Source organism: Vulpes lagopus, chromosome 2 (genome assembly GCF_018345385.1).
Source record: "Vulpes lagopus strain Blue_001 chromosome 2, ASM1834538v1, whole genome shotgun sequence".
Taxonomy (NCBI): domain Eukaryota; kingdom Metazoa; phylum Chordata; class Mammalia; order Carnivora; family Canidae; genus Vulpes; species Vulpes lagopus.
This window is the reverse complement of record NC_054825.1, coordinates 174277013-174291944: the sequence shown is the minus strand read 5'-3', so window position 1 is coordinate 174291944 and position 14932 is coordinate 174277013. Positions and strand designations below refer to the sequence as shown.

Below are 14932 nucleotides of genomic sequence, written 5' to 3'. Positions count from 1 at the left end.
TCTTAATAGTGCTGGGATTTTTAGAATGGTAAATGGACACTGGTTAAACTCATGAGCTGCATTCACCCCTAATAAGAGTCATCTTGTATTTTGAAGCTTCTCTTTAGCTATGAAAGTCCTAGATGACATATTTTTCCAATGGAAGGTATTTGATCTACATTGAAAATGTTGTTAGGGTAGCCATATTCGTTAATTATTTTAGCTAGATCTTTTGGATAACTTGCTTCAGCTTCTACATCAGCACTTACTGCTTTTTACCCTGTACTTTTATGTTATAGAGATGGCTTCTTAGGCTGCATGAATAATCCTCTGCTAGTTTTCAGCTTTTCTTCTGCAGCTTCCTCACCTCTCAGCCTACCTAAAATGAAAGAGTTAGAGCCTCTCTGTGGTTTATGGGAATGTTGTGGTTGACGTTCACACATTTGTGTGTTTATTGGAGTAGCACTTTTAATTGTCTTCAAGGATTTTTCCTTTGCCTTCACAACTTGGCTGTTTGATACAAGAGGCCTAGCTTTAAAACTATTTTGCTTCTGAATGCCTTCCTGACTAAGCTTAATAAAGAAAAAATTTTTAATACTGTGAAATGCAAGATTGCCATAAACCTTCACTGGGGGGATCCCTGGGTGGCTCAGTGGTTTAGCGCCTGCCTTTGGCCCAGGGCATGATCCTGGAGTCCCGGGATCGAGTCCCGCATCGGGCTCCCTGCATGGAGCCCGCTTCTCCCTCTGCCTGTGTCTCTGCCTCTCTCTCTCTCTCTGTCTCTCTCTCTCTCTGTCTCTAATGAATAAATAAAATCTTTGAAGAAAAAAAAACACCTTCATTGGCTTGTAGAACATGCAAATCACTATAAAGTGCAAGAAAATGGGGTATGCTTATATAAGCTTGGGGAAGTCTCTTCATTTGTCAAGCCTTGATTTCTACATTAAAATTAATTCCTGTTTTACCAGGTGGTTGTGAAAACTGACAAAATATTCATAAAGCAAACAATGGGGTGCCTACCACAGGTGAATTGCTTGGTTTTTCTTACTTTTATTAATCCTCCCACTGACTATGAGGTGAGTGTCACAGTCATCTCTATGGTATTGTCAGCAACCTAAGATTCAACTCTAGCAAGTTTCTCAGAGTCACACATCTCAAGAACATAGGTAGATTTGAACACCCAATAAAGGACCATACAACTGCCCCATGACAATATTGTGTCTCAGAAGATTAAGGTTTCTTTTGACAACCACACAAGTCCTTGCATGCCTCTTTGAACAAAAAATATTCCCTTTGGCATCCTGTGCCTTCAGCCTAGAATGTCTTCCTTTTACCCCTTATTACCAAGCTGATCTGCCAGAAGGACTACTGCCCACCTTGCAACGTTCACTTTAGGTGTCACTTGGACTTCCTCAGGCATCAATGGAGGAAATGAGGGATAAAAAAAAAGCTGTAAGGCATATAGAAAGTGAAGGGCAAAAAGGCAAAAATTCCTCATTTCTAATAATTACTTTTAATGTAAATGGATTAAATTCTCCAATAAAGGAGATTGGAAGAATGGATTTAAAAAATATTGGGATCCCTGGGTGGCGCAGCGGTTTGGCGCCTGCCTTTGGCCCGGGCGCGATCCTGGAGACCCGGGATCGAATCCCACGTCAGGCTCCGGTGCATGGAGCCTGCTTCTCCCTCTGCCTGTGTCTCTGCCTCTCTCTCTCTCTCTGACTATCATAAATAAATAAATAAATAAATAAATAAATAAATAAATAAATAAATAAACAAACCAACCAAATGCTGTCTACAAGTGAGTCACAGTAGATCTAAAGACGCAAATATGTTAAAAGTCAAAGAATGGAAAAAGCTCCTTTATGCAAATATTAACCAGAACAGAGCTACGGTGCTCATATTAATATCAGACAAAATAGACTTTAAATCTGAAAGATTGTAAGTGACAAGATCATTATATATTAATAAAATATTCAACACAGGAGAAAGATATAACAATTATAAGCATTTGCACATCTAATAACAGACCCATCAAAATATATGAGTCAAAATGGACACAATTAAAAGGAGAAATAGAATGTTGTATGTTAATAATTGGAGACTTCAAATTACGCTTTTTTTTTTTTTTATGATAGTCACACACAGAGAGAGAGGCAGAGACACAGGTAGAGGGAGAAGCAGGCTCCACGCACCGGGAGCCCAACATGGGATTCGATCCCGGGTCTCCAGGATGGGGCCCTGGGCCAAAGGCAGGTGCCAAACCACTGCGCCACCCAGGGATTCCCTCAGATTATGCTTTAAATAATGGCTAGTTCACTACATAGACGGTAAAGGAATAAAGGACTTGACAACTCAATAAGCCACCTACACCTAACAAGTAACACCTCACTTCACATCTACAGAATACACTTTCTTCTCAATTGCACACAGCTTTGCACATTTTTCACAATGAATTTATAAAGTAGCCCATAAAACAAGTATCAGTTGATTTAACAGATATACAAAGTAACTTTCTTGATCACAACTGGGAAGTTAGAAATTAATAAGGAAAAGTAGACAAATAGGCAGAAATTAAACTATGCTATGCACTCTTAAACAACTGCTGTGGTCTGAACATATCCTTCCCAAGTTCTATGTTGAAGTCTGATTGCCCAATGTGATGGTATTAAAAGGTGGGTCTTTTGAGAGGTTCTTAGGTCATAATGGTGGAACCCTCATGAATGGGATTAATGCTCTTATAAAAGAGATTCCACAGAACTCTCTAGCCCCGAACCCTGTGAGGATACAAAAGAAGTCTGCAACCTAAAAGCCTGACAATACTGGCATCCTGACCTCAGACTTCATCTTCAAAACTTCGAAAAATGGATTTATGCTGCTTATAAGCTATCCAATCTCTGATATTTTGTTATAGCAGCCTGAATGGGCTAAGAAAACAATGGGTCAAAGAATAAATCACAAATCACAAAATACTTAAAGACTAATGAAAATGAAAATACAGCATACCAAAATTAATAGTATATAGCAAAAGCAGTGCTAGGAGGGAAATTTGTAACATAAATTGCCTACACGAGGAAATATCTGGAATCAAAAACCTAACTTTACATCTACAGCAACTACAAAAAGGAGAAATTAAAAAAGATATGAAAGAAGGAAATAATAAAAAGTGGAGATAAACCAAAGAGAAAGAAAAACACAGAGAAAAATCAATGAAACCAAAAGTTGGCTCTTTGAAAAGATCAACAGGATTGACAGACTTTTACCTAGACTGACAGAAAGAAAACACAAATAACTAAAACCAGAATTGAAAATGGAGGTATTGCTACCAGCCCTACAGAAGTAAAAAGGATTATAAGACGATATTGAAAACAACTGTAGGGACCCCTGGGTGCCTCAGTTGGTTAAGGATCCAACTGATATTGGCTCAGTTCATGATCTTAGGGTCATGAGATCATGCCCAGCTTAAGGTTCCCTCTCTCTCCCTCTACCCTTTCCTCATCATTCTTGCATTCCCCACCCTTAAAAAAAAAAAAAAACTGTACACTAAGAAATTCTTTCTTTCTTTCTCCAAAGTTTTATTTAAATTCCAGTTAGTTAACATACAGTATAATATTAATACACAAACAAATTAGATAACCAAGCAGAAATGGACAAATTCCTTGAAACACAGAAATTACCTAATCTGACTCAAAGAAATAGAATATTTCAACATATCTACAAAAAGTGAAGGATTGAATCAGTAATCAAAAACTTCCCAGGATGTCTGGGTGGCTCAGTTGTTGAGTGTCTGCCTTCAGCTTGGGTGGTAATCCTGGGGTCCTGGGATCAAGTCCCACATCAGACTTCCCGGAGACAGCCTGCTTCTCCTTCTGCCTCTCTCTCTTTGTCTCCCATTAATAAATCTTTAAAACAAACAAACAAACAAACTTCCCAACAAAGAAAAGTCCTGGGCCAGACGACTATACAAGTGAATTCCACCAAACATTTAATGAAGAATTAACACCAATCCTTCTCAAGCTTCCAAAAAATTAAGAGAAGGAAATACTCCCTAACTTATGCTATGAGGCCAGCATTATTCTGATACCAAAGCCAGATAAAGAAACCACATGAAGGGCAGCCCCCGTGGCGCAGCGGTTTGGCGCTGCCTGCAGCCCACAGCGTGATCCTGGAGACCCTGGATCGAGTCCCACGTCAGGCTCTCGGTATGATGCCTGCTTCTCCCTCTGCCTGTGTCTCTGCCTCTCTCTCTCTGTGTGTCTCTATGAATAAATAAAAAAAAAAAGAAATCACATGAAAAGAAAATTACAGATCAATGTTCTTTGTGAATATAGATGCAAAAATACTCAACAAAATATTAGCAAATAGAATCCAACAGCATATTAAAAGATTTGTTCACATGACCAAGTAGAATTACCCCTGCAATGCAAGAATGAGAAGATAATCAACCAATGTAATCCATCCTGTTAGTAAAATGAAAAAAAAAAAAAAAACCTCACATGATCGTCTCAGTTTGTGCAGTAAAGGTATTTGACAAAATCCAATAACCTTCATGATAAAAGTGCTCAGAAAACTAGGAGCAGAGGGATAATTCCTCAACATGATGAAAGTATATATGAAAAAAACTACATTATCCTCAGTGTTGATAGACTAAAAGCTTTTCCTCTAAGCTCAGAAAAAGACAGGAGACCTGCTTTCACAGTGCTATTTAGCATTGTACTTAAAGTTCTATCCCAGAGCTAGAAGGCAAGAAAAGGAAATAAAAGGCATCCAAAATGGAAAAGAAATTGTAAAGCTATCTTTTTATATATATATAAAAAGTCACAAAAAATCACAAAAACTAAGGCTAATAAATGAATTCAGCAAAGTTGCAGAGAAAATCAGTACCCCAAATCAATTGTGTATCTATGGAACAGCAATAAACAATCCAAAAAGGAAATTAGGAAACTCCTTCCATTTATAATAGTACCTACAAGAGGAAAAGACTTAGTAATAAATCTAACCAAGGTGAAATATTTGTATGCTTAGAACTAAAACACATTGCTGAAGAATATTAAAGATGACCTAAATAAATGGAAAGTATGTTAAAAAGAAAACAAGAGTCAACATTTTTAAGATGTCAGTACTCTCCAAAGAGACACACAGATTCAGTGCAATTAAAATTCCAACGGTCTTTTTTTTTTTTTCAGAAATGGGAAAGCCAATACCCAAGTTCATATGGAATTACAAAGGGCCCCAAATAGCCAAAACAATCCTAAGAAGAATAAAGTTGGAGGATTCATATTATCCAGCTTCACAATTTATTACAGTGCTACATTAGTTATAGCATTATGGCAGTGACATAAGAATAGACTTACAGACCAATAGAATAGAATAGAATAGAATAGAATAGAATAGAGAGCCCAGAAATAAACCCTCACACCTATAGTCAATTAATTTTCAACAAGGAAGCCAAGACCATTTAAGGGAAAAGACACTCTAAAAAATTGAAAAGCAAGTAATTTTCTTCTAAAAGAAGAAAGGAAGAAAGAAAGAAAGAAAGAAAGAAGAAAGAAAGAAAGAAAGAAAGAAAGAAAGAAAGAAAGAAAGAAAGAAAAGGAAAGAAAGACAAAAAATCTGCAGACTAGTATCCCTTATGAAAATGAATGAAAACATACTGAAAAGACTAACAACAGACATTTCTCCAAGGAAGATATATAAATATATAAACACATGAAAAATGGATGACATAATTAGACATCAGGGAAATGCAAATCAAAACCACAAGGAGATATCACCGCTGGGATGGCTATAAGAGGAAATTTTAAAAAGGAAAATAAGTGTCAGTGACGTTGTGGAAAAAATGAACCCCTTGTGCAATGCTTATGGGAATGTAAGATGGTACAGCCCTTGTGGAAAACAGTATTTTGATTCCTCAAGAGGTTAATATAGAACTACCATATTTTTCAGCAGTTCTAGATATATACTCAAAAGAATTGAAAGCAGAGACTCAAACAGATAATTGATCACCAACATTTATGGTGACAGCATTATTCACAATAGCCAAAAAGGATGAAAAACAATCCAAATATCCATCAACACATGAACTACTAAACAAGATGTGGCATATACATACATATTAAAAAGGATAAACTTCTGATACCTACTACAATATTTATGAACCTTGTGAGATATATATTGAGATAAGCCATACTCAAAAGGACAAATATTGTATGATTTCATTTATATGAGGTATCTAGAGTAGGGAAATTCATAAAGATATAAGGTAGAATAAAAGGTTACTGGCAGCTGGGGGCAGGGTGGATGTCCACTGTCATCACTTTTATTCAACATAGTACTGGAAGACCTAGCAACAGTAATCAGAACAACAAAAAGAAAAAGAATCCAAATCAGTAAGGAAGAAGTAAAACTTTCACTATTTGCAGATGACATGTCACAATAGGAGAGATGCCAGTGAAAAAAATAATTGCCAGAACTGATAATTTAGTAAACCTGCAGGATACAAAATCAATGTACAGATATCTGTACATATATACACCAATAATGAAGCAGCAGAAAGAGAAATTAAGAAAACAACCCCATTTAAAATTGCACCCAAAATAACCAGATATCTAGGAATAAACCTAACCAAAGAGGTGAAGTACCTGTCCTTTGAAAACTATAAAACACCGATGAAAGAAACTGAAGATGACACAAAGACATGGAAAGACATTCCATGCTTATGGGTTGGAAGAACAAATATTCTAAAATTGTCTATACTACTCAAAGTAATCTACACATTTAATGCAACCCCTATCAAAATATCAGCAGCATTTTTCACAGATGTAGAACAAACAATCCTAAAATTTGGAACTACAAAAGATTGAATAGCCAAAACAATCTGAAAAAGAGAGGCAAAGCTAAAGGCATCACAATTCTGGACTTCAAGTTACATTACAAAGCTCTAACAATCAAGACAGTATGGTACTGGCACAAAAACAGACTCATAGATGAATGGAAAAGAATAGAATATCTAGAAATGAATCCACAATTATATGGTCGGTTAATCTTTGAGAAAGCAGGAAAGAACATCCAATGGTAAAAAAAAAGACAGTCTCTTCAACCAGTGGTGTTGGGAAAACTGAACAGGAACATGCAAAAGAATGAAACTGGACCATTTTCCTACACCATACACAAAAATAAATAAAAAATATATTAAAGACCTAAATGTGAGACCTGAACCTATAAAAATCCAAGAAAAGAACACAAGCAGTAACTTCTTTGACATCAGCTGTAGCAACTTCTTTCTAGATGTTTCCTGAGGCAAAGGAAACAAAAGCAAAAATAAACTGTTGGGATTACATCCAAATAAAAAGCTTCTATTCAGTGAAGGAATCTATCATCAAAACTAAAGGCGGGCAGCCCAGGTGGCTCAGCGGTTTAGCGCCGCTTTCAGCACAGGGTGTGATCCTGGAGACCCAGGATCGAGTCCCATGTCAGGGTCCCTGCATGGAGCCTGCTTCTCCCTCTGCCTGTGTCTCTGCCTCTCTCTCTCTCTCTCTGTCTCTGTCTCTCATGAATAAATAAATAAAATCTTAAAAAAAAAAACCTAAAAGACAACCTATGGGATGGGAGAAGATATTTGCATATGACATATCCAATAAAGGTTAGTATCCAAAATATATAAGGAACTTGTAAAACTCAATACCCAAAGAACAAATACTCAAATTAAAAAATGGGCAGAAGACACGAACAGACATTTCTGCAAAGAAGACATACGGATGGCCAACAGATGCATGAAATGATGGTAAGCTTCACTTATCATCAGGGAAATGTAAATCAAAACTACACTGAGCTATCACCTCACATCTGTCAGAATGGCCAAAATCAACAACAAAACAACAGGTGTTGGTGAGGATTTGGAAAAAAGGAGTGCACCTCTTATGGCAGGCACAGGGTGGTGTACGGAAGTATTGAATTACTATATTGTACACCTGAAACTAATGTAACACTATGTGCTAACTAACTGGAATTAAAAACTTAAGGGAAAAAAATAAATATAAATAAAAATAAAATAAAAACATAAGGGACACCTGGCTGGCTCAGTCAGAAGAGCATGTGACTTGATCTCAAGGTTGTTAGTTGGAGCCCCATGTTGAGGGGAAAGATAAATAAATTAATTAATAAAATAATTTTTAAAAGAAATAAAAAATTAAAAAATTTCACCAAGGTTATCATAATCTGATTGCTTAATCCAGTGATAAGAAAAACTTAAATGCAACTGGGAAAGGAAAGGATATATTTTATGTAAATTGGAAAAATGATCACAGTAACAGATTTTTTATTGGCAAAAATGCAAGCCAGAAGATAGGAGAATATCTTAACTGTTAGAAGAAATAGGGGCGTCTGGGTGGCTCAGTCAATTACGTGTCCAACTCTTGATTTCGGCTCAGGTCATGATCTTAGGGTCATGAGAGCCCTGCATGGGACTCTGTGCTGAGTATGGAACCTGCATAAGATTCTCTCTCTCCCTCTCTCCCTTGTCCCCTCCCCCTGCATGCAGGAGTGCACACTCTCTCAAAATTAAATAAACACATAAATAATTAGAAGAAATAAACTGGAAACTATTTAAAAAACAAATATAAAATAAACAGAATTTCAAATATACAAAGACTGAAAAAAATTCAGTGCTCACACTTTTACTTTAGAAACTATGATTTTTTCCATCAAGAAAATTGATACTTGAAATACCAAAGGAGGGCAGCTTGGGTGGCTCAGCGGTTTAGCACCGCCTTTGGCCCAGGGTGTGATCCTGGAGACCAGGGATCAAGTCCCATGTCAGCTCCCTGCATGGAGCCTGCTTCTCCCTCTGCCTGCGTCTCTATGCCTCTCTTTCTGTGTCTCTCATGAATAAATAAATAAAATATTTTTTTTTTTTAAAGAAAGAACCAAAGGAAAACCAAAAGAATGAGGAGCACTAGACATGGGTAAAAGTAAAGATTTTATTTCTCAGCATTGAAGTTTCTTTAAAAAGATAAACAGCTGTTGAAAAAATAACCATTTGTTGCAGGGTACGTGACATGGAGAAGTAAAATGTCTAACAATAATGACATAAAGAATGGGAGATAATAAGCAGAAATACACTATGTCAAATTCTTAAGCTCTATGTTATGTAGTTTAATATCACTGAGAACAGACTATAATAGGCTACAGGTATATCAGGGGTCAGCAAACTATGATTCAAGTGCTAAAACTTGCTCACCATCTGTTTTTATATAGCTCAGGAACTTAGTTCTTACACTTTATTTTTTTTAATATTTATTTATTTATTTATGATAGACATAGAGAGAGAGAGAGGCAGAGACACAGGCAGAGGGAGAAGCAAGCTCCATGCCGGGAGCCCGACATGGGACTCGATCCCCGGACTCCAGGATCGCACCCTGGGCCAAAGGCAGGTGCCAAACCGCTGAGCCACCCAGGGATCCCCAGTTCTTACACTTTAATGCTTAAAAAAATCAAAAGGAATAATATTTCATGACACATGGCAATTACTTGAAATTCAAATTAGATCCTATAAAAAAATGTCTTAGTAGAATATAGTCCTACTCTCATTTAGATATTGTCTGTGGCTATTTAGGTCCTGCAATGGGAGAAGTGAGTAGTTATAAGAGAGACAGCATGTGATACTCTCACGGCTTTGCAATAATGTGCGTACACAATTGCAATCATGCGGTTCTCATTGAAAAACAGGCTTCCAATGTGATGCTTTGAGCAGAAAGCTGCTTTCTGTGTGTTGTTCCTGATTAGATGACAGAACATTGTGCTCATTATGAAATGACACTTATACCTGTGATAAAAGAATAAACCAGTACTATCAGGTCAAACACTATTCACAAAAAAGTGATAGAAAATTTGAAAATTTACACTGGAATATCTAATCACCGCAGACAGTTTGGAAAATATTTGGGCTGGTCATGTGTGACCATGCATTAATGACCATGCTTCATTCATTCACATAGACTTAACCATTATCACTTCCATGAATTTTGGCAGGAATATGAACTAAATATCTTGAGTTTCTCCACCATACAGTATTTGAACTGCTTAGTGGTGGCAGTTTACTGTGATTTTTAAAATTTTAGTAGTGAGAATAAAGTGTTTCTGAATGAAAAAAAACTGGCAGTGTGATAGCCTGTCACCCAGTCTCCCCAGACAGTAAATATTTTAGGCCAAGAGGCAAAATCAAGGATATTAAATTAGGCCATATATAACAATTAAGGAAACCAATTTCTATGCATTTTTAATTCTTTTTAAAAATCTTTTTAAAGATTTTATTTATTTATTAGAGACACAGAGAGAGAGAGAGGCAGAGACACAGGCAGAGGGAGAAGAGGCTCCATGCAGGGAGCCTGACATGGGACTCAATCCCGGGTCTCCAGGATCATGCCCTGGGCTGAAGGCAGCGCTAAACCACTAAGCCACCAGGGTTGCCCTGCATTTTTAATTCTTAAAATTCAAAGTACAATAATGATTGAGTATATATATATATATTTAATATAGGTATACCAATGCAGCGAATAGAATTATTTTGGGGAGAGCTAACATTTCACTTAACTAGAGATGAAAGTGTTTCTTAAACACAGATTACAGGAGCACCTAGGTGGCTCAGTTGGTTAAGTGTCTGACTCGTGATTTTGGTTCAGATCATGATCTCAGTGTCTTGGGATCAAACCCGCATTAGGCTCTATTCTCAGTATGGAGTCTGCTTGAGATTCTTTTTCTCCCTCTCTCTGCTCCCCTCCCCTCACTTTCTCTCTCTCTCTCCCTCTCTCCCTCTCTCTCTTTCTCTCTCTCTCAAGCATCCCCAGCTTCTTGCTTTCTACAAAGGAGCCACTGGGGTTTTGATAGTTGAATCTACAGATCAATTTAAGGAGTACTTAACATATTGTCATATGAACATGGATGTCTTTATTTAAGTCTTCTTGGGTTTCTTTCAGCAATATTTTGTAAATTTCAGCAATATTTTGTAACAGGATTGTATATACTTGCTTAAATTTATTTCCAAGTATTTTATCCTTTTTGAGTTAAAAATGGAATTGGTCTCTTCATTTCCATTATATGTTGCTCATTGCTAGTGTCAAAATCAGTTGTTTAATGATGGGTTGATTTCTTTTCCTTCGGCACTGTTAAGATGTTATCCTACTGCCTTATGGCATCCATAATTTCTGATGAAAATTCACTTGGTCTTATTAAGAACTCCTTCAACATGATAAACTACTCCTCTCTTGGCTTGCAAGATTCTCTGCCTCGGGTATATGGCAATTTCATTACAATGTTATTTGGTGTGAATCTCTCTCTCTCTCTCTTTTTTTTTTTAAAGATTTATTTATTCATGAGAGACACACATAGAGAGAGAGGCAGAGACACAGGCAGAGGGAGAAGCAGGCCCCATGCAGGGAGCCCTACGTGGGACTCGATCCCGGGGGTGTGAATCTCTTTGATTTCATCCCACTTCGAGTTTTGTTGAGCTTCTTGGTATATAGATTCCTGCCTCTGGATGCCTGGGTGGCTCAGCAGTTGGGCATCTGCCTTTGGCTCAGGGCATGATTCTGGAGTCCCAGGATTGAGTCCCACATCGGGCTCCCTACATGGAGCCTGCTTCACTCTCTATGTCACTGCCTCTCTCTGTGTGTGTCTCTCTCATAAATAAATCAATAAAATCTTTTAAAAAAATCTATTAAAACAAAAACATAGGAAACCAGAAATTAGACTGTATTTCATTTTCAGCTAGATAGAAGGTGCCCCCATGAGGTTTCTGGCTGGACAGAGGTCTAAAAAAATTGGAAGGCCAGCTCTGGGATACCCTTTCAGTCTGGAGTACAGGGGAGACCGTGGGCCGGGAAGTGAAGACCTGGCCTGCAAGACCTGCTCTACAGCCACAGCTGGCAATCAGGTTTCTGATATCCTATGAGAATATTTTCACCTTGCACTGGGCAGAAACCATTTTTCCTGAATTATTCTCTTTTTTAAAAAAGATTTTTAATTTATTTATTCATGAGAGACAGAGAGAGAGAGAGAGGGAGGCAGAGACACAGGCAGAGGGAGAAGCAAGCTCCATGCAGCGAGCCTGACGAACTCGATCCCAGCTCTCCAGGATCAGGCCCTGGGCTGAAGGCGGCGCTAAACTGCTGAGCCACCCGGGGCTGCCCTCCTGAATTATTCTCAAGATTGGGTTGATCAGTGTTGACATATGTACGTGTATGAAAAACATACAACTGAGCATCAGAACCTTTAAATTTGGAAACGGCCCCGCAATTAGTAAACTTTGCTGACTACGGAAGAGAAATAAAGTTTCCTGCTGTGCAACTTGCCTCTCTTGTGAATGAAAGGAAAAACAGGACCAGGAAGATGCCAGATGTCAGGACACATTAAGGGCTTTATTGAATGGCACCAATATCATTGTTAAGTGAAAAGAGCGGGTTCTCAAGACAATCACTAACTTCCTATTATCATCTACAAGTTTTTTTTCAGCTGATGTGAGGCTGACAATTGCTACTAAGTTGAAACTGACACAGAAGCAGTGAGGGATGGGGAGGTGGAGGCACCGTTGGTCTCTCACTGGACAGCTGGCAATGTTTTGGGATAGACAAGAGGACAGGTACCAGGAAAGAACGTCTTTTTTGGTGTCACCTTCTTTTAACTTTAACAAGGAAACTGATCAGAGGACTTGGGTGGATCTGCTTGGCCTAGGACCAGAGCAGGCCTTCATGTGAATTAGTGCCACAGGAGGCAGGAGACTTTGTGTTCCGGAACCTCTTTCCTTTTCTGGAAAAGATCTTATCTCTGATCTCTGGTATGTCAGGAGAGGTTTGAAACCACCCACCTCCTCCATCCTGAAAGGTGTTAGGAGCACAGGAAAAGAAAGGGAGGTTATACCTTCTCTTGTAAAACTGATTTTAATTTCATGCCAGGAGGAAGACTAGGGCTGCCTCACCATCACGTCTCTATTCTTTCTAGAAGCTTCCTTTGATAAGTCCCTATGTTCTGCTGATTATTCTATAGTCACAAGTCTAATCCGCTTTATGTTGGAAGAAAAGTCTACTCTCTGATGATCCCAGATTTTCTTCAGTGTGTTATTACACATGTACTCAGGGGAGAGGACCTTGGAGGGTTTGTGGTAAAGCAGGTACTTGTTCAGGTGGCTCTCATCATGCCAAATGGCCTCGATGTGATTGGCTTGGTCGACCATCATTGCTTCGTGGCAGGCCTTGGTGAGCTTGTAAACCTCTGGCACTGACCCCCCGAATAAGGCCCCTGCATAGTAAAAGTCCCCCTCATCTTCAGAAATATGGGCTTGTGACTGAGGCCGACGTTCATAGGGGAAGTCAGTCCGATTTAGCCTATAGTAGCGAAGATGGAGGGTGCCAAACAAGGAGGAGAGGATCTCCACGCCCACGTGGTCACTGAACCTCATGTGCACATCTGCACACACAAGGTAATCCACCTCCTGGTGGAAGCGCTGCTGGGAAAAGTTGCTGATCATCTCCATGCGCTGCATGGAGATGTCCTGCCAGTGGTCATAATAGCTCTCGATCTCGAGGATGATTATCTGCCTTCCTTTTTGGATGTTAAGATAAGGAACATATTCAGGCTTGTCAGTGAAGATGTAGTAGTTCACCCTGTGTCCCACCATGAAGTACATCTCTGCAGACCGCAGGAACACATTCAGGTAGAGTGTCTCTTGTTCAGTGAGAAACACAGTTAATCCAATGGTGGCATTCTGGAGTGAGAACTGCTCATTCAGGATGTCAGTATTGAAAGTCCCTTCCCAGATGATGGGAGCCAGCCAAGGGGTCACAACAAGGACATCTTCCCTAGTGGGTATTAGCACCTGGGGCTGGCGATATACCATCCTTGATAATTTTCTACTTTGCTGGCCATAGATTTTGCTAACAGCCTTGCTTGTCCCAGGTGAGATGCTTCCTAGCATCTGGTTTCTTGGATTCAGGTAGCAATAGTAAAAGAAGGCCAAGACAAGAGCTACTGAAAGAAAGAAGTTCACTTGATGAAGCAAGTTACATTTTGAGTTCTCTGAGAATGTCCTCACAAGCTGAGCCATGGCTCCACTTCCAACTCTCACAGCCTTGATCTCCTAAGGTGCTGTTAAGGGCCCGTACCTGCTCGAGGTTCGACTCACAGAAGCTTCTGGGCAGAGTGATACAGAGCACATTGATTATAAGGTACTCATGCCATCTTTTCTCCTGAGGTCCTACCTCTGTGCAAGGGGCACCTGGAAACTGGGTGTCCAGGGTCACTGAACTGAATAAGATTCCCAGACTGGAAGAATATTCATGAGTTCAGTTCTGATTTGAGGTTGTATCCGAAGAACCAGGTAGCCGGACTCAGTCAGTGGGCCACTAGAACTTCTGGGCCAGCATGTAGGAGAGAAGTCCGGACTCCTCAAATAGGCTCTGGGAACTGGCTCATGATGATCACTGAGCAGGTCAAGGACAGAGATTGTGATGAAAGCAGGGCAGGGCCTGAATAGGGGGTTAGAGGGCTTGTGCTTCAGTCTTCCCTTGACACTTACTGGCTCTCAGACCTTTACAACAAAACCCCTAAATTTCCTGAAAGTCAATAAAGTTGAGAACAGAATGTCTTCAAGGTCACATCCAAGACAGGTGATGTGGACCATCATTCGGAAGGCCTGATTCGGTAACAGTGCTGCAAGAGAGAGATCCTACAGATCAATGATTTTTTTCCTTTATTCCTCTTATAGGCACTTAAAATTCCACTGCGTACTTACTTTGCAGATACTAGGGCTTACACTGTGGTTAGGGTTAGGTTGCTAAACTTGATGTGCATTATATTGCTGACTCCTGAAAACAGGGCTGGGGGCTGGGTGCTGCACTATCCTCATGGTCTGAATGGGGAAACATGCTCCCCATTGGGTGCATGGGGAGAGATGGGTGACCAG

General features: G+C 39.2%; 1 protein-coding gene across 1 annotated transcript; it reads right to left on the bottom strand.

Moving 5' to 3' along the window:
• Positions 1-13006: 13006 nt before the first annotated feature.
• Positions 13007-14650, bottom strand: LOC121479282 (histo-blood group ABO system transferase 1-like). Its single transcript, XM_041734776.1, is given in 3 exon segments — positions 13007-13792; positions 13794-13829; positions 14558-14650. Coding segments are annotated over 3 exon segments (915 nt in total).
• Between the last annotated feature and the right edge of the window lie 282 nt (positions 14651-14932).